Raw genomic sequence first — 24,154 nt, forward strand, 5'->3', positions numbered from 1 at the left:
TGTCAAATTCCCTTATCAAGTGTTTGTTTAACTAACGTCCCGTTAGAAACCTACCCCTCGAATATTCAAGGTCTCAGTTCTCTTTAAAGATAAAAAGAATCCGACCAGGCGACCATGTTGACGTCAATGCCCGTTTTAGACGACTGTAAAGTAAACAAACTAAACCCAAGTTATATAAAGTAGGTTTAACGCTTTAATAAAAGCTGTTGACACGAATAGATGCGATCAAAAATAATAAAATTTGTCGAAATTTTAAAAGTTAAAAGTTACATTCTTTCCGAGGTTTAGCATCAGCCATTTATTGGGGACTGTTGACGAAAATGTTTTGTCGTCTGCATTCGTTTGGTTATATTTTTAAATTACTTCAGCAAAACGCGTGGGTGACATCTGAAATGCCAGCCAGTGCAGATGTTGGGTCGAAATTATCATTTGCTTGTGATGATGTGATGAGTCTTTGAATGACCGTGGTTCATCTCAAATCATAAATTCCTTGGTGCCTAACACTTTCGTTTTGTCAATCGTGGTAAGTTTACAAACTGTGTCAAGGTCACATAGCAGTCACATAGACTCTCGTGTGATTGCTATAGGACTATGGGAATTAAAATGGAGTCTTTCCATTGGGTGATGCCAGCACAGGTACCTTTTCAATACTCTGTTTGAACTATGAAGTCTCTCAGAGTTTATTGAATCCATCGTTATTCTTTCCTTTTTACAGGTAAGTTTTACTTTTCTGCATTGTCATGGAACACATCACATCACACATCACATCACAGAAGGCAATCAACACAATTTCAGTTCAACTAATTAAAGATTCCCCACATTGGAAGTAGGTAAGAATACTTTTCGGTTGCAATGTTGAACTTCATTTATAGTTTTTTATACTATGTTGCCTATATTTCTGAAATGTTGTTAGTTTTTTTTTTATGGACCAAAGGCCTTCCTTATATATTGGCCTGGGATTCTCTTTAAACGCTGTCTCAGTCAGTCATTGTCACCGTTTTTATTTATCTTTTAGTTGATTCGTTGCCTGACATTCATTTCCGGTGTCATCCAAGTTGGCACTTATTCTCCGAGTCCTAATTGACGATCTTGGAAATTTACTGGCATTTTATTAGATAGGGAACAGATCAATACTAAAAGAAAACTATTCCTCTTGTCCATATTTTATTTCACTCGTTCAATCAACTATATACTTCTGCTTTGATTGTCATGTCTTTTGAATAGACTCCTAGGATGAGTTTCCCTGCAACGTCGAACCGGCAACACCAGAGGAAATGATTTCGGCCATGCACACTGAATATGTCATGTAATACGTTTCATTCATCAGTCACTTCCAAATATTACAATCTTTGTGGTTCAAATGGTAGATACTTCGTGTACTCGTGAATCAATCCATCACGAGTCGTGATCGTTACGGTTGTATTTAGGATTTACCGAAAGATCAATTACATTCAGGACATGAAAATAAGAAAACATTTATTCAAACGCAATAACATCGGTATAAGGTTGGTCTCTCATATAATTTCGTTTTATTTTTGTAAATGATGCGTTTTTTTTATATTTAGCTAGAACAACAATACATGGAAGAACAACTATACAGTAGGCTTGCTCTAGGCCTACAATAAACAACTCGTCAGCCTGATCCTGATATGTTGAACTTGACGTTCACCCTTGGCACCTCGTTAAACGGCGGTAAGACAAAGTTCCCGAAAATCATATTGGCAAAATTCTGGCAGTTGTTGCCTAAAAAATGGTAATCTAAATTCATGCAGTTTTGCGTCCACATGTACCTGAGGAGTTCGATCACGGTGGCATTGCTGGGGCCTTGATGCGCCAAAGCGATCCCGGTGGCTAGGCCAGTCATACGGCCGTGTTTGCGACACTGGTCGCGAACATCTTCCAGGCGCTTGGACCGTTGAATGGTGATGCCTCCTTCGTCCTTCTCGATGGACCAGAACCAGCTGTCCGTGACCAGGACGATGAACGCGTGATGCATAAAATGTTTCGACATTTGCCACCAGTTGAGCGGGTGAGTGTAGTACATCACTTCCTTGATCTTTTCGGATACGTCGGCCAGGTTGTCCAGTTTCTCTCGCAGTTCCCATTTGGTTGAACAGTAATCGGGTCTTTCGGGTGTCCACCTCAGGTCAGGATCGAAGTAAAATAGCGGGTGAACGGAACTTCCCGTTGAACTCATTGATGATCCCATTTCCTCTAACTGTATAACAAGGCCCAGCTATAGTAGTCGTTTAGCCAAAAGTCATAACCGTTTCAATAGATAGTGCGCCAAAGATTTTCATACCTCAGACTATATGGATCCCCACAGCAACCAGTTAAGTAGACTGTGATCACGCTGCTGTCCAGCTCTAACGGTCAGCAGAACTGTCATGTCCAGTATGTCTTGATTCGTTGACTGTTGCCCACGTCCACCATTCTAGCAGCCCTGGGAAATGACGCCGTAAGGTGCAGTTTATCAGTTTCTCAGGGGTCTCAATTGATTTGCCACACAACACGACCGCGGGAGAGATAAAAATGTGACCGTTGGACGATTTTGAGTCTTTGCAGGATTTGTGTAGCATTAGCCATTGTCGTTATCGGAGTCGAATTGAATTCAGGCGAAAGATATATAAGCTGCGGGGCAACAACCCAATACGTGTAGAGACGTGTAGAATGCCGATAATCAGTCGACCAAGAACATTTTTGTTGCGAGATCAGGCTTACATAATTCCATCTTATCGCCGTTCGCCCTTAAAATTAAACATTTTCACCATGTGATTTACTGCAATATTGCTTTATTTCACATCTCTAATGTCATTGGGTTTTGTGTCATAAATGCTCGTAATAATACCATCTATTACATAAATTCAAACTGCTGTGGGAGGGATATAGACTAGATAGGCGGATCAAATGTGTCAATCAAGGCCGAAACAGACGACCGCGCGCGCGCGCGGTAATTTCAAAAGAACCCGTCGTAAATCTTGGCAGCAAAGTCCTGGCAGTTTTTAACGAAAACATCATAGACTTCGCCAATGAAATTTTTCTGCTGGATGTATTCGATGAATTGCTTTATCGTCCGACGTTTCTCGATTTTTCGCTTCTTGGTGCAGTCGATTTTGTTCACCAAGTTTTCCCGGCGTTTGTTTCCATTGTACTGGTCGCGAACCGATTCGATCGTCTTGGAGCGCTGAATGGTGACACCTGTGGCGTTTTTCTCGATGGACCACCACCAGCTCTTCGTTTGGAAAACAATGTACGCGTGATGCAGGTTGACTTTGGACACTTGCAACGAGTTGAGCGGATGAGTGTAGTACTGAACCTCTACAATCTCCTCCGATGTGTCCAGCAGTTTCTCAAGTTTGACTTGCACTTCTTCATTCGTCATCGAATATTCCAGCCCATCGGGCGAATCTACTTGGGCATATAAAAACAATTTGTTGGTGTAGCCGGCACCGGTACTAGTCGATCCTGAGGACATTATTTGCTAATAATGATTTATATATGACACTCGTCCCTATTTGAAAGAAAATTTGAAAGGCTGTCAGCATTTTGTGCGTATCAAATTTTTTGTTTGATTGAATTACCTGCTGGCCGATTTAATCTATGCAGTTTCGTTGTGATCGAGCCAAAACACCACCGGCGCGGTAATAGACCTGGTGTAGACCCGCTACAGCCCGATTTCGTTTTGCCCGTCGTTTTTTCTTTGTCTTTCCAGTTATAATATGTAGAAGATAAGTGGGCGACCAGCGATTCAATTTTATCTGTCAGTTGAAAAACTTGGATATCTCATGGGCTTTATTTACTAATAGTCGATTATAATCTATAAACTGTTTGATATTCTTGATGTGACTTGTTTCAATGACGCAGAACGTCGAAGCGTAACTAGCCACTGATAAAGTTTAGTAGTCTACATGTATCGAATAGCAGGACTGGGCAACTGAGTTCATTAAAATGAGAATAAATATACCGTGAGCGTGACAATCTGACCAAAATTCGAATAGCGCGCGCCTTTTGCGGGTAGGAGTGGTTGGATGTATCTGGCAACGCCGCCTGCCAATTCAGCCACTGCAACTACTAGAAACTAGATTAAAGTGAGGGTAATTAATTATGACGCCTGGTAGGGGAATCGTTGTATTCATTCGTATTGCATATTTCACTGTGAGAGGGCGATAGTCAGGCTAAGTGGATATAAGCTACAAATCTAAATCAATAAGGTTCGACAAACTTTTCAAAAGAATTCATAAAGATTGTCAGCGAAATCTTGGCTGATTTTCCCGGAAAATGGGTTATTTAAAACTTCATTGACATAGCCTTCTTGGTGTATGTGTTCAAAGAGTTGCTTGATCGTCTTGTTCCTGGCTATTTTCTTTTTTTCGCAACCAATTCCAGCCCCCAAACTCCGCTGGCGACGGACTTTTCTGTACTTGTCGCGAACGAATTCGATTTTGATCGACCGTTGAAGAGTGACGCATTCTTCGTTTTTCTCGATGGACCACCACCAATACTTGGTTTGGAAAACAATGTACGCGTGATGCATGGTGCCTTGCAAGTTTTCAAGTCCAGTCGGTTTTACCGCTCCTTTATATAGTTGCCACCAACACAGCGGATTAGTGTAATACATCACCTCCAGGATATCCTCTGATACGTCCACATGTTTCCCAGGTTCTTCAAGCAGTTCCTCTTGTGTCATCAAACACTCCTTTGCCAGGGGCGAATCGACTTGAGTGTAAAAATACATTTTGCGAAGGTAGCCGGAACTTGATGTGGACGAAAACATTTTCAAACGGTGATGATTATATCCTACGTTGTAATATAGCCTACAACTAGTAGGTATACAATGACTGTAATTTAATACACATATTATAAAATGTGTGTGTATTGAATTACCTGCGATTTATTCTACAGCAATTTTATGGGCGATTTCGAGGTGTTCAAGCGAACCACACCCAATGCGGTATAAAGCTGCAGTTTCGCTACAACCTACTATTATTTGGTTTCTAAGATAAATCTAACTGCATACACAATAAAAAGATAAAAAATGATAAAAAATAATGGGTTTTTCATATTATGGGCTGAAATATTAAGTATCCAGTTCGTGAACTTAATTTTTTATCTGTTTCATTTATTGCTGTGTCTAATAGTATCTGTATCTAATAAGCTGGAATTCAGAACACCACTCTCTCTCAAATACAACTGCAAGCATTATTTAGCTCAGCTAAGTGAGCTAACAAAACTAAATAAAACATGACCGGCATGGTTCGAAAATAAGTGATTCCAATTTTATCATTGATCTGATTGAATTTCTGTGCAAATTATCATTTGAAATTGATAAATTTTAAAAATGCTCGAATAGGCCGCCAAGTTTGGATGTGTATCTGGCAACGCCATCTGTCAATTTAGCCACTCCCCCTACCAGACTAAAGTGACGTCTGTGAGAAGAGGCTTGAATTAAGGTCCACTTTCCCATTTGGCTTTGACTCGGTGAGTTACTTCTCGGATTTTTTCTAACATTATCTTTAAACATCCACTAGACTATTCAGTTAAAATTTATTTCATTTGTCGTAAAATATTGTGTAGAATTCGCTGATTTCTGTTGAATCATTCCATGTCAAAAACGGTTAATGATTGTTCAATTTTCACTATGCCATACGAACCCGGTCTTGGGAAGGACTCATGTTCGATCACATCTGCAAAATGCAATATTGTTCATGTGGATGTGTCGAATTTAGTTCTAAATTTTAATTGACAAGTAAACCTTTTGTGTAAAGTGATCTCTGATAAGGTCTAGTCAACTAGCACAAGGATTCTGTATCAACATCCAGCATAACTAACCAGTTGAATTTTCTTATTTTCTTAGGTTGGGTTCCGTTACTTCAAATTCTCAACTAGAAAATGTCGGGAGGTTCAGACAAGTTGTCTCTGAAGGAAGATGATGTCACCAAGATGTTGGCTGCTACCACTCACATCGGTAGCACCAATGTTGATTTCCAGATGGAACAATATGTTTACAAGCGTCGCTCTGATGGTAAATAGTGTTCAGTTTATTATCTAGAACCAAACATGCTTATTAATTTCCATATTTTTTCAGGTGTCCACATCATCAACTTGCGCAGGACTTATGAGAAGCTGTTGTTGGCTGCCAGGGCCATCGTGGCCATTGAGAACTCTGCTGATGTTTTCGTCGTCTCTTCTCGTCCCCAGGGCCAGCGTGCCGCTCTCAAGTTTGCCTCTTACACCAAGGCTACTCCCATCGCCGGCCGTTTCACTCCCGGTGCCTTCACTAACCAGATTCAAGCCGCTTTCCGCGAGCCCCGTCTGTTGGTGATCATGGACCCCCGTGCTGACCACCAGCCCATCGTTGAGGCCTCGTACGTCAACATCCCCGTCATCGCTCTGTGCAACACTGACTCGCCTCTGCGTTACGTCGATATTGCCATCCCTTGCAACAACAAGGTAAATCTTTTAGACAAATTTCTGTGCATGAAAGTGCATGCCAGTTTAGACAGCATGATGATTAGTCCTATCATAATTTGTAGTGATGAAACTCACCTTATTTAGCTTTACCGGATTCTGATTTCAATTGAATTTAAGAAATGCTTTCGTTGAATAGCGTGAAATTAAAACCCGCGAATTTCATTTTTCCAATTCCAGGCATCTCACTCGATCGGTTTGATGTTCTACATGCTGGCTCGTGAAGTTTTGCGTCTCCGTGGCATCATCTCTCGCGATCTCGAGTGGTCCATCATGGCTGACATGTTCTTCTACCGCGATCCCGAGGACATTGAGAAGGAGGAGCAAGCCAAGGAAGCCGCTGCTATTGCTGCTGCACCCATCAAGGCTGCCCCTGAGGAGTACCAGGCTGAGAACTGGAACACTGAACCAGCTGTTGAGAGCACCAACTGGGCTGATGAGGCTCCAGTTCCCGCTGCCGCAGCTCCTACCGTCTACGCTGCTGCTGCTGAAGACTGGGCCAGCGCTCCCACTGACGATTGGGGTGCTCCCGTTGCTGCTGCATCTGCCACTGGCGAATGGGGCGGTGCCACCAACAACTGGGCTTAAGTTCCATTTGTAGCATCTTGTATTCCAATTGTCAACAAATACAATTATGGAATTCTATCTTATTGTTTATTTTCTACACAGTCAATTAAGTTTTGCATGGGTTAATAAAGCATCCGGCGAAGGATCTCTTCCTCTAAATTGGCGGAAAGTTTCACTAGGTGCCACTGCTCCGCCGTTGGCAAGGACAACATTGCGGAAACGTTCTCCAACTGTCCTAAGAGCATCTCGATCCTCCATTCCAGCTTCTTGAAAGGCAGAAAATATGTCGGCGGCCACCATTTTGGACCAAGTGTGAGAATAATAAGCAGCTGCCATATCCTGGCTGACTATGTCGGTGAAATTGCACGGCTGAGCGTCAAGTTTCTCAAGGGGGAAACGTTGAAATCTGGGCCATAATCTTTTGACGATATCCAGCCAAAATTCTCTAGTCGAGTAAAGTTCCAAGTCGAGGGCGGACAGGTACAATTGCTGGCAAAGATCGTGGCCGGACATGTGCACTGCAGCTTTGTTGAGCTGGTTGAGCGTCTCTTTCGCTAGCGGTTGACCGGATTCAAAGTGGCCACTGATTTTGCTCATCGTTGTCCAATCGGAAGACCAGAACTGGAAAAACTGCGCCGATATCTGAACAGCGTCCCATTCCAGGTTGGTCAGACCGGCCACTTCGCTGTAGGGCGACTCTGTCAGTAGGTGCTGCAAAGCGTGCCCCATCTTGGCCAAAAGGGTCTGCACTTGATGAAACGAGAGCAGTGACGGGATTCCGTGTAGATTAGGAGTGAAATTCATGACCACAGAAGCCACCGGCGTGTGATTCACGACATCTGATCGGCTTCGTGTGCTAATCATCCAGTTAGCGGCTTCACGGCTCAATAGTTTCCGCCCTACCATTTGAACAACATTCATTAATAATTTACATAATATTAGAATAGCCAAGGAAAGTAATTATTACCTATCCTGGAGAAAGGATCAAAGTAGAAATGACCAATCAATTTCCCGTCTGCGTGTCGGACTGCGTATAACGAGACGTCTGGATGCCATGCAGTGGCACCGGTTTTGTTCTGATCAATCAACTCGAAATGGATGTTGAAGATATCTTCAATCAGAGCCAGCAGACCGGTAAGGACCCGCGGTAAGGGGAAATATTCGCGAATGTCGCCTTCTTCGTGCTGGCACAGCGATGCGACTTGTTTGCGTCGCCAGTACGGAACGTCCCACATGTGCAAAGATCCATCGAAACCCCTTTCTCTGGCAAAACTCTCCAGCTCAGTCAGTTCTTTCTCTTGTGCCGGAAAAGCTGTTTTCAAAAATAAGTTATTATCTCTAACTAACGCAATCTGTGTGAATTGTTTTCAATTTACCTTTTTCCAAGAGCAATTCAATCATTTTTGTGACATTGCCCACACTGCCGGCCATTTTGGTTTCCATGCTCATAGCGGCGAAGCTGGGGTAGCCCAGCAATTTGACTTGATCACGTCGCTGGTAGCGGATTTCCTCAAGATCGAGACTAGTGGTTAGGGAAGTATCGCCGGAACTGGATCCGCGAGCCCTGTGCGCCTGCCAAACGTTCCAGCGCAGCAGAGGATCTGGACAGTGTTCCATGAAAGACGAGTAAATGTGTGGCTGAAGAGTGATTTTCCAAGGGCCGCGACTGGGAGCCAAACTGAAAGTGAATTAAATCGATTAGACTTGCAAACAAAACACCATGTAATGCGGATGTAAAGCTACCTGTCTAGAGCCGTGGCGCGCAACAGTTCAGACGGGAAGTCACGGACCGTAGCGGGATCGGTGATGACGTGACTAAAACGATTGGTGGCCTTTTCTACTTTCTGCTGAAAGTTTGCCTTGTGGTATTCAAGCTTACGCGACATTTCGATGTAGTTTTTCATGCCAGACTCGTTCAATTCAGAACCGTTTAGTCGACCTTCGAGGATGTACTTGTTCAATAATCTTAGTTGTCTTTGATCCAGCTTTTTATTTTCATTCATTATACTCTGGAAAAAAAGAAATCATATTGATTTTGTCCGACTGTAGTTACAATTCTGCATTGTTACCTTGCAAGCTTCATAAATTGGTTTGCTTTGAAACTTCAAGGATCTGGATTTCCTTGCTCGCTTGTGGATCTGCTTGTAAGTTTCTGAAGGCATTTTTTCACTATCTGTGACGTACAGTGTTCTGGCAACACCCCACGCTGCATCTAGAGGAGCACTGAGTTTTTCAATGGGATCCATAAGTGACTTGAATGTGACATTTGATCCTGGTTCTGTAGAGTAAGTTTTGTTTTAGTTATTCCAATAGTTTTATGAAGTTAATAACAATGACATCAGACCTGTGAGCTGATTTTCCAGCTTCCATATTCCTGATTCTTGCTCGAGTGACAACTTGGCTACGGCATTGAGACATGTTTCAGCTGAAACTGTCTTGTAATCAACCAGTTCATGTGTGCGAAGTACGGGATTGGTTTCTGCAGTATCATGAGGAATTTCCGGTAACCTGCATGTCGCCAAAAGTAATGTTAAGTAAGATACAATCTTGTTACACAACATCACAGTAAATGTACAAATAAGAAAAAATTCCAAATACGAAAAATTCCGAATTTAAATGCATTTTTTAATAATTAGTGTTTTCAGAGACTTACAGGACATAATATGCGGTTCGATAATGATAACGAATAACCGGATTCCTTGTTAACAGCTGAAAATTCGAACTCTTCAAAATAGCTGCCATTTTTCTGATTTCCTTCTGCTTCGTTCCTCAACAAGAACATTAGCTTCGTCTCAAGGACGCTAGATGGAGTTTACACAGCAGTCAATTATAAAGCATTATGTAAGGTAAGGTAAATTTCAATCGGTTGCCAATTGTCATCCACACTAGTCATGCTGTCGTAGCATTGATTAATTCCGTAGTCATTAAAAAATATGCCTATGGTGATTTTTGCGTTGGATTCTAGGGAGGACATATCCGTTGGTTAAACGCCATTTCAGCGAAAGAGGGAAAAGTATGTGCCTTAGAACACACAAAATTACTTTTGGATCGGGATCGGGTAATTTTTTATTTTTAAATTTAAAAACGCATCCGACCATGTACGTTTGATTTTTTGTATTTTCAATTTTAGAAGAACGACAATGAAACGAGAACACACAGCCATGGAAATTCACATCATCATTTCCAACGGGTGCCAACGGAAGTTGAAAACGGAAATTAGAATTCATACGCTGTCTATATACTACAAGGTGGTAAAATGGGTGTAATCAGACGACTACGGCAGCTGTGTCTTTTTTGGCCGGCTCACTGACGGCTGCTGTTGGTACTGCTGCTACTGCTGCTGCGATTGGTTCACTTTTAGCAGCTTTGACCGCTGTTACTGCGACTGGTTCGCTTTTGACAGCTACAATTGCTGCGATCGATTCGCTCTTGGCAGCTTTTTCTACTGTTGCTGCGACTGGTGCGACTGGTGTAACCTTTTTCTCTGCCAATTTCGGATCGACAGCAGCGGTAGTTGCTGGTTTACTGTCAGCAGTCGTGATACCTTTCGACTCTGCTGCCGGTTGGGTTGCGGATGCTGATGCGACTGCTGGAGTTCCCGCCGATCCTGCTGCTGGAGTTTCTTTGGCGGATGTTTCTTTTGGATCTACCGAGCCGGTTGGATTTTTAGCGGAAGATGTTACTGAGCCTGGTTTTGTGCTGTCTGTCTTTGTCGAACTCGACGACGGGCTGCGGGATTCTGGTTCATCTTCCTGCTCGGCGCATTGCTTTCCTTCGCAACTGGCATTTAGCTCGGCACTGTCTTCCTTCTTCTTTTTGGGCGATGGCATGGCACTTACGACCACCAGACTTATGCAACAAGCAACCAGCAAGAACTACGACACATGTAAGTTTTATGAGCTCAGCAATAAGTATTCTAGCTTAATTAATTAATTTAAAAAAAATGATAATTACCTGGAACAATAAACCGAACTTCGCCATTTGAATGCTTCTTAGTGGGGGTTGGTGAGAGTGTGATAATTATCCTGCATCTTGCTGCCTCTTTTATACTCTAATGTGCGCCCATGTTGTTTACCTAATCAGGGAAGACATTGCCATCACCTTCACTAGGAAATACCCAAGTCCCTCCTCTATTACTGATGTTCCATTGATTTCAAAATGGGGTTTCCCCCAATTTGTAGACTCTGTCAAGTCTGAGTGACCGTGAATCAAGGGCGTAACAGTTACGCCCATGCACCCATTTACATTTCGTATTAAATTATGGGATGGATGTTGCTAACTGAACTCGATTCGGTCACGTGCGCAAAAGAAGATTGCAGGGGTCCAATTAGACTGCAACGATTTTGGAAACTGCGAACGAAAATAGACAGTACAAAGCCCATTGACATCGTTTCTTACATCACAAATGGCAGTAATTATTTATAACAAAACTTTGCTGTAATTGATCTGAGTTATGTAAGTCTAGTTCAAGGATTCAACGTGATGAAGCAAAGGGGTGTGATGTTCAAGGTAATTCTTTAAACAGTTAGTTTAATTTTTTAACGAGAGATTACTAAGTGTAAATCTGAAAATTTGTGCAGCTTTTTTGACGAACTTAATCACATAACAATTACATCATCGGAGCAGTGTTCTGTCGGATAATTTCTTTCGAATAAAATTCCTTATTCGCGAATAAAGAATAACATTATTCGTATTCGTTATTCGTCGAATAAATGACAGTTATTCGTATTCGTTATTCTTTATCTTTTAGAAAAAAATTATTCGTTGTCCGCGAATAACATTTCGAATAAATAAATCGAATCACTTTCGAATCAATGTTGCATTTTGGGATACTGTTTAAGGCACATTTAGCGCCAGCGCCACCTGTGGTGAGACAGAGGAAGACAACTTTTAGGGGGTTGAAGCTCCACCCCCATTGCTAGGGAAAGGAATTGCCTAGAGGGTGGTGGTGCTTCAACCACCGAAATTTGTGTTGTAGCAAATTCCTAAGTTACACTAAGTGGCGCTATGAGTCATCACAAATCGCTATGTTGGGCATTAACTGGAAACTGGGTTCTGCAAAAATTTAAATTCCAATTAAATCTTAAATGTGGTAGGAAGCCAAGACCGAAAAACTTTTATTTTGTTTTTTCATAAATCAATTTCGTTTACCCATTCTCTTAAAACCTTTTACTAATTGATTAAAATCCGAAATTTTCTTATCTTTTATTCGAAAATTTATTCGAAACTTTATTCTTATTCGTTATTCGTTATTCTATTCGAAAATTCGAATAAGACCCTTATTTTTATTCGTATTTGTTATTCGTCGAATAAATGAAAGTTATTCGTGATTCGACTACGCTCAAATCACGAAAAACCTTATTCGACAGAACACTGCATCGGAGATAATAGTAAATAACGAAAATAACGATACCTGTGGGGATACAAAAAAAGATGTTGTATAATTGGGCAAGGGTAGGAGAGGCAATTGGATAAGGAAGGTCGTTTGGGGAACAACAAGAATCAACTTCCAGTTTACTTGTGTCAGGGCTGCCAGCTAATTTTGGTTCGTATTTGGCGGGTGCGACTTGCGATTCGTGTGTGTAGTGGTGAAAGTGTGAAACAAACAAATTCGTCTGCTTCTGTGATGATCTTGCGAATTCACGAACTAATGTAGATGTACTAAACGTTTGAAAAAATATAATCTGACGTAATATTCTTTGCATTAAAACGAGGATTACATTGTTTCAGTATGTACTCTAAATCCAGGAATGTTAATAAAGCGCCTGTCATTCCTAAAATTTCCCCTGTTACTCTGGCCCTTCAGCTAGTTTCAGGAGAGAGATTAATCGCCGATTTTCATCCTGAAGGTTGTAATATCACAAATAAAATGTTAAGCTTGTTCATTCATATCAAAGCAACTTTTCTCCGTTAAAAAATATCAGTTACATTATGGGACATTCTACAGCACTGGGAATCAAACAGCAAACTTGAGCCATCTTTAGCGTCATTGGCCTCAGACATCCCAGTCTGCATTTACCTCAGGAAGGAAATATCAACAAAGGAATTGTTACAGGCAACAACTCTTATTCAACTTGAGATTTTTAATGGGAAGGCAGCTATCAGGTATTAGAGGTTATATTTGATGTAACATATTTGTTTTTACATTTACGCTTTTTATAGATATGCCACCAAACAGCCAGGAGTTACTGAGCAGCCTCATGTTGGAGGAACTATTGCCCCAACTCCCAGGGCCCCCTCACCTGAAGCCCCTAAAAGAAAAGTAATTGCCAATGTTGATATGGAAAACAAAAAAGAAGGAGCTCCTGCTTTGGTACCCCAACAGGTGACTGCTGAAGCCCATAAAGAAAAACAAATTGAAACAGTTGATGTAGAAAATAAAAAGCAAGAAGGTCATGCTGTGGTACCTCAACAAATGACTGTCGAAGTTGTCAAACAAGAATCTGTTGAAATAATTGCTCAACCACAGGCATCCTCTGATGCAGCTCAGGAAACTACAACTGTTAAAGCAGAAGTGAATCACTTGATTTTGAATGACGAGCCTGAAGCTACCCTAGTAGAAGTTTCTTTGGAGGAGTCAATTTATTTCCTTAACGAGCAAGGAGTACTGGTTTATTTGCCACCGAAAGATATCATTTCCACATCGACACTTCACCACAGTCAAGAAGAATCCGACGAATTTTTCGAACTGACCGAAGAAGAAGTTCGTAGGATGATGACCGATCTGATTTATCAGAACAATCAAATTCAGAACGCCCCGCTCATAACTGCTCAGCTACGTCGTGAACAAGAAGAGAAACGACGACTTCAAATGTTGGAAAAATACCCAACTACGGTTTTACGTATCCAGTTCAGCGATCGTTTTATTCTCCAAATGCCCGTTCCTTCCGAAATCACCTTGGGCGAAGTGAAGCAACAGTTGCAGGAATATCTCGAAGTATCGATAGAAGTGGACAAATTTGAACTATTCACGACACCGCCAAAGCAAGTCATCGAAACGTCATCAACCCTTCATGAAATCGGTTTGACACCGTCATCTCTTGTCTACATCAGTTCCCACTGCGTCTTGAAAGAGAAGTTCCGCCTCAGCCCGTCGTGTTATGCTGGTGCCGTTCGAGATGCAAGTCGTCGACTTAATCGTTCTACCAAACCTTCTACAATCACGACTGCGACTACGAATACTGGTGAATCTGGAGTCAGTGTCACTACGACTAAAGATCAGCGACCCAAACGACCCGCCTCTGATACTTCGGCTGCAACCGCTTCCGCAAACAAGAACGTCCCCAAATGGTTAAAAATGAATCGATAAATGCAAAATATTAATCTGTTTTCGTCATACATAAAATTCCTGTTTGTTGAAATGAAAATAAACATTCTTGTCTCTGATGGAATTTACGAGTTTTTGTATGTACAATTGGCAAGGTAATGAATACTGGGTTTCCGCAAACGAAATAACAAGTTAGGAGCTTGTGTAAATTTAAAAAAACATTATTGATAAAACAAGATATAAAATATTTAAATAATAAATAATAAATAAATATGAAATTGATAAAACAAAATATTTAATCTTGCTCGAATAAAAGCATTGTGAAATCCGTTTAAAACATTGTGAAATCAAATTCGAAACTCCCTCCTCCCACAAAATGGCTGACCTTGATAGAACGTTGCCAGTCGTACAATTTCTGGAATTGATTGGAAACAATTACCATTGAAAAGGAATAATGAACTTGACAAAAAATTTAAATATTTAATAGTGAAAGAAAATATATTTTTAATTAGGTCCATCAATTGGAAAAATGCGTTTCCATTCATTAATTTAGTTTCAAGGTCTACCGCTAGGTTTCCATTGTCCTCGCTTCTTCGTTGAATTCACCATGTTCCGAACAGTCTTTCTTTCGTCGAGAGCCGTTCTGCGCTACGCAATCTCCAAAAGTAGCACCAGACATCTTAGGGCTTCGTCGTTTCAGCAAGACTCTTTATCTCAAGTCATCCGAGTCTATTCACCATCAATTTGCACCTTTCAACGTTCATTTTGCAGCGCAGAAGAAAACACATCCGAAATGTCTTTCAGAGATCGTAAAAGGTAAGCCAAACTTAATTTATTTAACATGCCCTTGTTGTAAGTAGTACGCACTCATTTCCACATTCCAGACTTGATTCCTTTCAAGGGTTGGTCCTTTTCGAGTGCTAAATTGACGTTGACGATAATTAGCACTGTAAATTTTAACATAGATTAGAGTGTCAGTCATCTGTTCGACAATTAAAAGTTGAATTTTTGTCTTTGTTAGTGGTGGGTCAGATTTCCGTGGAGGAGCTCGTGGAGGGGGTTCTTCCAGTTTCGGAGGTTCTAGTTTCGGAGGTGGTGGCAATCGGGACTTTAAGAAGATGCAACCCGGAGAGAAGCTACGTAAACCAAGATGGGAGATGGATCGTCTTCAACCGTTCGAGAAGAACTTTTACAAGCCACACCCCAACTTGACTGTTAAGTCCGTTCACGACATTGAACAGTACAGGGCTAGCAAAGATATCACTATTCGTGGTAGGGATGTTCCATTCCCCATCACTTCCTTTGATGAAGCAAGCTTCCCTGACTACGTGATGACTGAGATCAGGTAAAATGCCTAAAATGATGTATGGTTGTATTGCATCACTAACAATATAATACATTTTTCAGACGTCAAGGCTTTAAGGAGCCAACATCTATTCAGGCTCAAGGCTGGCCTATCGCTCTGAGTGGATCAAACATGGTCGGCATTGCCCAAACTGGGTCAGGAAAGACATTGGCTGTAAGTTGGCTTAGTTTTAGTTTTTATGATTGAACATTGCTGATGATTACTTTTTTATAGTACACACTTCCAGCTATTGTTCACATTAACCATCAACCCTATCTTGAACCCGGAGATGGACCAATTGCCCTCATTTTGGCACCCACTCGAGAATTGGCTCAACAGATCTCATCCACTGCCAAGGATTTTGGATCATCATCTCGCATTCGCAACACCTGCGTGTTCGGTGGAGCTCCCAAAGGCCCACAGGTAATTTTCTACTTTGGTTTTATTCTTGGTTGTCCTCGAATCTTGGCCTTGATGCTTGTTAAGTTCAAACATCATGGAATGCACAATAGAGGTAGATGAAACGTAGAAGTCTTCGATACCACAGCCAAAACTGCTGTAGGGATCCTCTAGCTTCTAAACAATCATTGTCTATCTATTCTTTTCTAACTAAAATTTAATTTTCAGTTGCGAGATATCGAACGCGGTGTGGAGATCATGATTGCAACTCCTGGTCGCCTTATCGATTTTCTCGAAGCTGGCAAGACTAACTTGCGCCGTTGTACCTATTTGGTTTTGGATGAAGCTGATCGGATGCTTGACATGGGTTTCGAGCCCCAGATTCGTAAAATTATCGAGCAGATTCGAGTAAGAGAGAAGATTTCGAATTTTTTAAAGTTAGAGAAAATGCGTAATTTAATCACATTTATTATCTTAACAGCCGGATCGTCAAACGCTCATGTGGTCCGCTACCTGGCCAAAGGAAGTACGTCAGCTGGCTGAAGAATTTTTGACAGACTACATTCAGATCAACGTTGGATCCCTGACACTGTCGGCTAACCACAACATTTTGCAAATCATTGACGTCTGCCAAGAGCATGAAAAGGAAACTAAGCTCATGACCCTGCTTCAAGAAATCGGTGCCGAAGATGAGAACAAGACTATTATTTTTGCCGAAACCAAGAGGAAAGTTGATAGCATTACAAGAGCCATGCGCCGTGATGGGTAAGTTATAGTCTGTGAAAGTTTTTGTAAAGATGCTCTTCTAACTTGGAAAATATTCTCATAGATGGCCGGCGATGTGCATTCATGGTGATAAGGCGCAACCTGAGCGTGATTGGGTTTTAAACGAATTTCGCTCAGGCAAAGCGCCAATTTTAGTAGCTACTGACGTGGCTGCTCGTGGTTTAGGTAAGTTTATCCCGCCAGTGATGTTGCAAAGGCTGGAAATTATTCTCATTTTTCGAGAAGAAAGTTTCTCGAAGAACCTGCCGAGTTGTCTCTCCATGGAGCTCTTTGATTTGGTTTTCCAGCTTTTGGTTTTTTCTGATTTTTTTTTCCTTGTCTACTTTCTCATTGCAGAGGCAACGACGGGCTGATGCCGCTTCGGCTGCTCCTTACTCCTGTCAAAACAGTAAAGCAAACAAGCAAAAAAAAAAAAAAAATGTGTTGAGTGCGTAGCTCATGTTGAGGCCTCTTGCTCTCCCAAAGTCATGGAGTAGGCGGGGGTTTCGCAAGCAATGGAGCAAGCACAAAGAAGCACATGGCAGTGAGTGGTGGACTGGTTCCTAGTGGCATCGCTTCTTAGAGACGTTTCGCGCACATTCTTAGAGCGAAAATGTGTGTGCCCGTCGCCTTGCCTCAGTTTGGGTTGATTGGATTGGGACGGGAGACAAATTTGCGTGGGGCTTGATTTGAGTTAAAGAGAGACGATGAGGAGATTCGCCCAAAGTCCTGCGCGCCGTCTGTGTTGCACCTGGTTTTTCCACCCCTGGCCGATCTCGGAGATTAGAGATGGGACGGGCGTGGCTGAGAACTTGAAAATCAAGCAGCGCATGGCGTGTGCCGGCGGCAACTGGCGAGTGTACTCTCCTCTCACACGCGGAACAGTGTAAACAAAAGGAATTTCGAAGGTACCACAGGTAAAAATTCCTACTACACAACTCCGCACCTTGTTGGTCTCTACAAATTCTTTTTTCAATTTTACATGGTTTCTTTTTCTCGTATTTTTTATGGCAGTCGCATTGTCGAGTAGGGCTTTTAATTGTTCGGGGAATTTATGTTTATTTGAGAGTTCGTTGTCTAATCTTTGTTGTGTTATGCGCATTAGATGTGGATGATGTCAAATTTGTGATCAACTTCGACTACCCCAACTGCTCCGAGGATTACGTCCACCGTATTGGTCGTACTGGCCGTTCACAACGCACAGGAACCGCGTACACATTTTTCACTCCCAACAATTCCAAGCAAGCCCAGGATTTGGTGAACGTTTTGACAGAGGCTAACCAAGTTGTCAATCCAAAACTCTACGAACTCGCATCTTCCAATCGCGGTGGAGGAGGTAATTGTCGATGTCAAATATTTGTTTCGTTCTTGATTATAATGTATTTGTTGTGTTGACAGGTCGTTCCCGATGGGGAGGCGGTGGAGGCTATGGTGGCCGTGGAGGATACGGAGGTGGAAACCGAGGATATGGTGGCGGACAGTCTTACAACTCTGGTAAATAAACTTGATTGTGATATTGGTTGAATAAAGTAGTAAGTCTCTTATTTCTTTGTTAATTTAGGCCGTTCTTGGGTGGAGCGTTAAGACGGACTTCAAACCTAGCACCGATATTCAAAACAATTGTCAACCTAGATTTTTTTTGAATCAACATTTAATTATTCCAATTTAAACAAGTAAAAACGAGGAAGTCTCTTGGCATTTTCATAAAATCCTGTCCGAGCACTAAAGCTCCGTTCCCAACACCACGCTTCATCTTTTCGTTTTTGTAGGCCAATATTTTTTTCGACGTCTTTTTCATATCTTTGGCAATTACATCAGCCATTTCACTGACACGTTACAATGTACTCTTATGTTTGTTCGAGTTAACCGGAATACAAAGTAATCGTAACCACCTATGAGTAAAATTGTTTGTCTTGAGGTTGTCGATCTGGATTTTTGGTTAAATAAATTTCTAAAACTGGATTAGTTGGCAATTCTACAAGTGTTCCAGTTGTAGTAGAGAAGGGGTGAAAATAAGTGAAAGGAGTATGATCAAGCATTTTTTTTATTCTTATGGTTAAGTTTCTTTTATAAGCTTTGAACTCGATAGGCTCTGCGTTAAAAATAGTCCTACAAATCCAGCCCTAGTTATTTCACATTTATAATTCACGCTTCGTACAGTCCATTTTTGTCCTTGTAGAATGTGGCAGTTATTTTTTGTAGGTAGTTGACCAGGCACCAGCCAGATTCGACTCAATAAACGCAAGTGTGAGCAAGGAGAGCAATTTGGCAACATCGCATTTAAATTCAGTGGTGCTTGATTTTTTTTGGTGTCAGGCAGTAGTCGAGTAAAGCTGTGATCATAACAGCTTGTGTGATTTGTATTGTAGCTTTGATTTGTAAGAATCTTAAATTTTAATCCCAAACTTCTGTCCACTCTGTCAAAAAGTGTCCGATGCCAGTCAAAACAGACGTTCACGTACCACCGCCGGCAAATTCGCATCAGCCAGGAGTGTGTCGATCGCTTTTATACAATGGTTCTCGATTTCAGGGTCATCAGAAATCTAAAGGAAATTGTTACGATGTAGAAGTTGTACTTCAGGTAATGATTCATTAAAATGAGTAAACTGTTTATTTCTAATGTTTCAATTTCTATGTTCAGCATGTTGATGAGGAGAATTCATATTTATGTGGCTACCTGAAAATCAAAGGTTTAACCGAAGAATTTCCCACTCTTACTACTTTCTTTGATGGTGAAATCATCAGCAAAAGATTCCCTTTCCTCACTCGCAAATGGGATGCTGATGAAGATGTTGACAAGAAACATTGGGTATGCGAATTTGATACTTTAGACTTCCCGTCAACTAATAATGAAATGTACCTTTTCAAATTTGCAGAGCAAGTTTCTGTCATTTTATCAATATGCAAAAACTTTCAATTCAGATACTTTTGACTATGATGCCATGCAGGAGACAGATTATGTCTTCATGAGGTGAATATCTTTCAAATTACCAGTAATTGGTCAATCTGATATTGTGACATATGTTTTTACGGTCAGATGGAAAGAACATTTTCTGGTGCCTGATCATACTATCAAAGATATTAATGGGGCCAGTTTTGCTGGTTTTTACTACATCTGTTTTCAAAAGTCGACAGCCACGATCGAAGGCTACTACTACCACCGCAGTTCAGAATGGTATCAATCGCTGACGCTCACTCACGTGCCTGAGCACAGCATTCAAATTTACGAATTTCGATAAAATTCCTTCCACCAAATATCTTGTTTGTTGAAAAAAATAAGCATGAATAACGCCCATCCCGAGTTGTAATAAGAGAAAATCGTTTCGCCTTCTAAGCTCCTTTGTATTTCTTTTCCTTTTTAAGAGGACGAACAAAAAAAAAATACGAGAAAAATTCGTTTAGCAACACGCTGAGAGGATTGACGTAAGGAGACAAAAAAATCATCAACAAAAAAAGAAAGGGAGAGCTGGTAAAACTTTCGAGATAGCTATTGACAATAGAAAAATGTTGAAAAAAAAAGAAGCGACAACGAAATCATGAAATGACGCAGGTGAGTTTTGCGTGAACATGACTGAGTCTTGACTTTTTGATGGCCATCTTCATTTCGTGGTGATGGTTGGGGTGGTGCGGGTGGTGTCGGGCACAGCCACTGCTAAGGGCGTACGAACGCAGCTGCGAATGAAGCGTTGGTGGCAGAGGAAGCCGATCTATGGTATAGACAGAGGTCTGCGAGACGATTGAGCGGCAGCACAACTCTTGGAGCGATAACACTGTTGATCAAAATTTTAAAAATTAGGATTTCAATTAGGTTTGACCAATATCTAAATTCGTTAACACATAACTAAATGGGAACTAATTACTCGAAAGGGTAAACTCGAAAGATGTTAACACCTATGTACAAATTAGGCGGACACGTTTAAAGACTTAACAAAACAAACCTCGATTCGTCCGCCAGAGCCTTTCCATCCCGTTTCTTCTAAGCGCCCTACGTGTGAGCTCGGCCAGCGACTCAGCCACGTTATAGTTGCACAGTGGCGAGATTTCAAAGAAGGCCATACCGTGTCTCTGAGCGTAAGCCTCAGCTTGTGCAACACTTACTGCCCGTTTAAATTCCAAGTGAAGTCGATTTCCAACAAGTACTTTGGGTACTCCAGGAGCATGCTACAAACAAAGGAGACAAAACATTAAGATCCCTGCTAAAAACGTAAATTGGAGAATTCAATCTTGCCTCTTCAACTTCTCTCCTCCAGCGGTCAATTCCATCGAAAGACCACTTGTTAGTCAAATCATAGACCAGTAGCAGGCCCTGGGCACCTCGGGAGTAGGATCGCAGTATCGTACAAAATCGGCCCTGCCCAGACGTGTCCCATAACTGTAGGCGAACTCTCCTTCCGTCTACTAGGAGGGTGGTAACTTTGTGCACTACGAAAAAACAAAATTATGAGATGTAATGAAAAACACAAAAATAAACAAAGACATTTAAGTTACCTGGTCCAGCACAAAAAGGCATGTCTGAAGCAGCATTTTCTAGTGTGTTGAGTATTTCTTGTTTTCCCACATCAGAATCCCCCACAAGAAGGAACTTTAAAAGGTAATCATATGGTTTGGCTGAGAGCTGAGGTGCTAGGATCGGGCTGATTGCTTCATTAGTTGGGATGGGTCTGGGAACTGGCAACAGGCTGGCAGACTGTCGACTCCTTCTCAGTCTTGAAGTGGAAACTACTTCTACAAGGTCTGAAACGGCACTAGGAGTAGCTGCATCTGCACTCTCAACTATCGGCAAAGGAAGATCCGACACAGGGAATGCCCCAATTGTCTCTCCTTGAACACGAATGTGCACCATCTTCAAATATCTACTTCCTGCTGTGGAAAATGTCATGAAATTAGTTGTACATTGAAGAAATGCACCACTATAATTCACTTACTGAAGCAACATTGACACTAAAACTTTCTTTCGAAGCTATTGGATCGCGATTTTAACTAGGCTTTGATACAGGAGAAATCTCTTTCTTTCTGCCCTAGTTATCACCGTAACTATAACGTTCAAATTGATCAACGTGAAATAGACATTGATTTCAGAGAAATCTGTCACTGCATTACGGCACTTTTAATAAAAACTCGACCGCGAATTTTCTCCACAGTTTAAATAGGTCAGAACCTTGGTAATACAAAATCTTTTATTATTTTCACTTCTCAACGAGAGCACAACAAAACCCTTCAGAATTGTCTCAGTACAAATGGCTGCCTACAACGTTGCTGATCGTATGTTATTGAACTGTAGAATCTTCATTGAAATATGGTATTAAATTATTATAAATTATCGAAATTTTGTATCTTGCCTAATTAGTTGTTCGATTCATTATATTTTTTAATATAATTATTTTCTTTTTCCATTTAACAATGGCCACTCCAAGCGGGTTTTGAACGAAACTCGGCCGCCATTACATCTCGCTCAGCTGCTGAGTCTTTGGTAGCAAGCAATTGTGGTGTGAAATTTTTGCCGGTGCATTTTACGTATTCAATTATCATGGCTGCAAAAAGAATCGCTCAATCTGCCATTAATTGGTCCGCGATGGCTGAAAAAGTCAGCGAAAGCCAACGACCCATGTTCAACGCTTTCAAACTCAAGTCTGACCAATATCTGAGGAGGTTTGTAACCAAAATTATGACCATATGAATTTTGCCCACAATTAGTTCATGTTCCTTGAATCATTTTTTAGAGTTATGGCCAACCCAGAGAATCCACCTGCAATTGACTGGGCTTATTACCAGACTCGAGTGGCAGTGCCGGGCTTGGTTGAATCATTCAAGAAACAATATGAAGGTCTGCAGGTCCCATACCCTGCGGACAAAGTTTCTGCACAGGTTGATGCCCAAGAAAAGGAAATGGTAAGTGGAAAAAATTAAATAAACAGGTTTAGTAGTAAAGCCACAATTTGTTTAATTCTAATTATGTTTAATTTTTTAGCAAGTTTCCATCAAGGAATTTGTTGCCGCGTCTAACCGCCGTGTTATGGATGCTGAGGCTGAGCTGAAGACATGGGCTTCAGTTCTTCCCTTCAGTCAGATGACTATGGAAGATTACGCTGAAGCTTTCCCAGACAAGGTATATTCATTTAGAATTTCTTTAAAAATAATAAGTGACAAGGTATTCTTATTGTTCTACTTCAGGCATGGAATGCTGCCAATCCTACCTTCTGGCCTCACGATGAAGCTTCTCAGCAAGAACCTGTTAAGGCTGAACACTAGACATTCATGCTACTGTAATTAGTTAAAGCTCTGGAAAGTGTATTGAACGGACTGAAAATAGAATAAAAAAGTATAAGAAACTTCAATGTTTTCTAAGTTTACAGCATGTCACAAGTTGAGCAAGGTAAAACTAAATTATTTCAGCAGCTACAGAATTTTTCTACAGTAAAACAAGGATCCATTCGCTAGTCTGGAATCAATCTGAAAACAGAATGAACAGTGAAGTAATATTAAAGAACTTTGTACATTCAATAGTTTAGTTAAGGGTTATCCAGATAGATATTTCAAGAAAGGTAAGGTATAACACATTGTTTTAGAGAATTATTCATTCCCTGTTAGATCCATACACAACATTAGAAGTTGGGAGCTGAACTGATTATACACAGTAAGTTGTGCAGTTTGATGATCTTAAAACATAATCTTGATTGCGCAAATCTAAATCAAATTAAAGACTGACATCAATCGATTTTCTTTCAAAGCGTGTAATTTAAAAGCGTGAGACGTGTCATGTACGTGGGAGCTAATTAAGCAATAGGCATCTGACCAGAGACCCCTTGAATCAAAGACAAGGATTCACAATTTTAAATTTTAAAACAACATTTAATTGAGACTTTATTTTTAGCGTAATATACACTTTTCGAGTTGAGTGGATAATCCATCACCGCTAATTAATTCAACACCTGGAGGATTGACTGGTGATCCGAGCTCCTTTTTCACATGGGAAAGAATCTCGCAGTAGAAAGTGTAACTGCCATCCACTTGCTGACATTCAGATTTCAGGATTTCCTCTTTAGATAACTCGAACAGCACATAATACGAGTTTGGTTCTGATGGATTTATTTGCTGGTGAAGCTTCTGTCCTCTTTGATTTACAATCGATATCATCACTAAAACTGGATCGACGATGGTTTTAGCTTGTCCGGCGGAATCATAATGGACCGGCTGGATGTATAATTTGCTGTTGCCAAACAGTGCCAGTTTCCACTGTTGACCAGGAGTATCCTGCGAGGAAAAAAAAGGTGACTCCAAAATATCGTCATTCCCGTTTGCAGCTTGAAGAATAGGCACTTGAACGTTCCACACGAAATCCACTT

At 41.1% G+C, this 24,154-nt stretch overlaps 8 protein-coding genes across 10 annotated transcripts; 5 read left to right on the plus strand and 3 right to left on the minus strand.

Annotated features, from left to right (window-relative positions):
- Positions 1-1,596: 1,596 nt before the first annotated feature.
- On the minus strand, positions 1,597-2,416 carry LOC124338338. The gene is made up of 2 exons (XM_046792482.1): positions 2,303-2,416; positions 1,597-2,218 (listed from the first exon to the last, which is right to left on the minus strand). Exon 2 carries the CDS (start codon positions 2,207-2,209, stop codon positions 1,634-1,636), a length of 576 nt encoding a protein of 191 aa, XP_046648438.1. The 5' UTR covers positions 2,210-2,218; positions 2,303-2,416; the 3' UTR covers positions 1,597-1,633.
- A 2,937-nt stretch (positions 2,417-5,353) lies between these two features.
- On the plus strand, positions 5,354-7,113 carry LOC124338315 (40S ribosomal protein SA-like). Its single transcript, XM_046792451.1, has 4 exons — positions 5,354-5,478; positions 5,855-6,022; positions 6,086-6,450; positions 6,649-7,113. The coding sequence occupies exons 2-4, from the start codon at positions 5,890-5,892 to the stop codon at positions 7,054-7,056; spliced, it is 906 nt and encodes a 301-aa protein (XP_046648407.1). The 5' UTR covers positions 5,354-5,478; positions 5,855-5,889; the 3' UTR covers positions 7,057-7,113.
- On the minus strand, positions 7,058-9,813 carry LOC124338212 (probable cytosolic oligopeptidase A). Its single transcript, XM_046792295.1, has 7 exons — positions 9,689-9,813; positions 9,380-9,543; positions 9,105-9,313; positions 8,779-9,044; positions 8,412-8,713; positions 8,003-8,347; positions 7,058-7,934 (listed from the first exon to the last, which is right to left on the minus strand). The coding sequence occupies exons 1-7, from the start codon at positions 9,775-9,777 to the stop codon at positions 7,138-7,140; spliced, it is 2,172 nt and encodes a 723-aa protein (XP_046648251.1). The 5' UTR covers positions 9,778-9,813; the 3' UTR covers positions 7,058-7,137.
- Positions 9,814-12,619: 2,806 nt separating this feature from the next.
- Positions 12,620-14,421, plus strand: LOC124338258 (tether containing UBX domain for GLUT4-like). The gene is made up of 3 exons (XM_046792356.1): positions 12,620-12,884; positions 12,960-13,140; positions 13,198-14,421. Exons 1-3 carry the CDS (start codon positions 12,767-12,769, stop codon positions 14,342-14,344), a joined length of 1,446 nt encoding a protein of 481 aa, XP_046648312.1. The 5' UTR covers positions 12,620-12,766; the 3' UTR covers positions 14,345-14,421.
- A 483-nt stretch (positions 14,422-14,904) lies between these two features.
- Positions 14,905-18,702, plus strand: LOC124338224 (probable ATP-dependent RNA helicase DDX5). Of its 2 annotated transcripts, XM_046792310.1 has the most exons (10): positions 14,905-15,118; positions 15,324-15,647; positions 15,710-15,821; positions 15,882-16,070; positions 16,275-16,454; positions 16,528-16,811; positions 16,876-16,997; positions 17,917-18,147; positions 18,210-18,305; positions 18,373-18,702. In XM_046792310.1, the coding sequence occupies exons 1-10, from the start codon at positions 14,910-14,912 to the stop codon at positions 18,393-18,395; spliced, it is 1,770 nt and encodes a 589-aa protein (XP_046648266.1). In that variant the 5' UTR covers positions 14,905-14,909; the 3' UTR covers positions 18,396-18,702. The 2 variants fall into 2 exon arrangements, 1 of the variants encoding a protein (XP_046648266.1); XR_006917697.1 differs by lacking the exons at positions 18,210-18,305; positions 18,373-18,702 and adding an exon at positions 17,169-17,728 and having other exon boundaries at positions 17,917-18,049.
- A 362-nt stretch (positions 18,703-19,064) lies between these two features.
- On the plus strand, positions 19,065-20,145 carry LOC124338335 (glucose-induced degradation protein 4 homolog). Its single transcript, XM_046792478.1, has 4 exons — positions 19,065-19,392; positions 19,453-19,620; positions 19,688-19,782; positions 19,849-20,145. Exons 1-4 carry the CDS (start codon positions 19,246-19,248, stop codon positions 20,048-20,050), a joined length of 612 nt encoding a protein of 203 aa, XP_046648434.1. The 5' UTR covers positions 19,065-19,245; the 3' UTR covers positions 20,051-20,145.
- A 131-nt stretch (positions 20,146-20,276) lies between these two features.
- On the minus strand, positions 20,277-22,060 carry LOC124338302 (ras-related protein Rab-40B-like). 2 transcript variants are annotated; one of them, XM_046792439.1, is made up of 5 exons: positions 21,737-22,060; positions 21,300-21,671; positions 21,040-21,233; positions 20,750-20,972; positions 20,277-20,581 (listed from the first exon to the last, which is right to left on the minus strand). In XM_046792439.1, exons 2-5 carry the CDS (start codon positions 21,652-21,654, stop codon positions 20,346-20,348), a joined length of 1,008 nt encoding a protein of 335 aa, XP_046648395.1. In that variant the 5' UTR covers positions 21,655-21,671; positions 21,737-22,060; the 3' UTR covers positions 20,277-20,345. The 2 variants fall into 2 exon arrangements, with proteins under 2 accessions (XP_046648395.1, XP_046648394.1); XM_046792438.1 differs by having other exon boundaries at positions 21,300-21,674; positions 21,737-22,059.
- A 178-nt stretch (positions 22,061-22,238) lies between these two features.
- On the plus strand, positions 22,239-23,140 carry LOC124338346 (ATP synthase subunit d, mitochondrial-like). The gene is made up of 4 exons (XM_046792492.1): positions 22,239-22,460; positions 22,532-22,700; positions 22,780-22,917; positions 22,983-23,140. Exons 1-4 carry the CDS (start codon positions 22,339-22,341, stop codon positions 23,058-23,060), a joined length of 507 nt encoding a protein of 168 aa, XP_046648448.1. The 5' UTR covers positions 22,239-22,338; the 3' UTR covers positions 23,061-23,140.
- Positions 23,141-24,154: the final 1,014 nt, after the last annotated feature.

This window comes from Daphnia pulicaria, chromosome 4 (genome assembly GCF_021234035.1).
Source record: "Daphnia pulicaria isolate SC F1-1A chromosome 4, SC_F0-13Bv2, whole genome shotgun sequence".
Taxonomy (NCBI): domain Eukaryota; kingdom Metazoa; phylum Arthropoda; class Branchiopoda; order Diplostraca; family Daphniidae; genus Daphnia; species Daphnia pulicaria.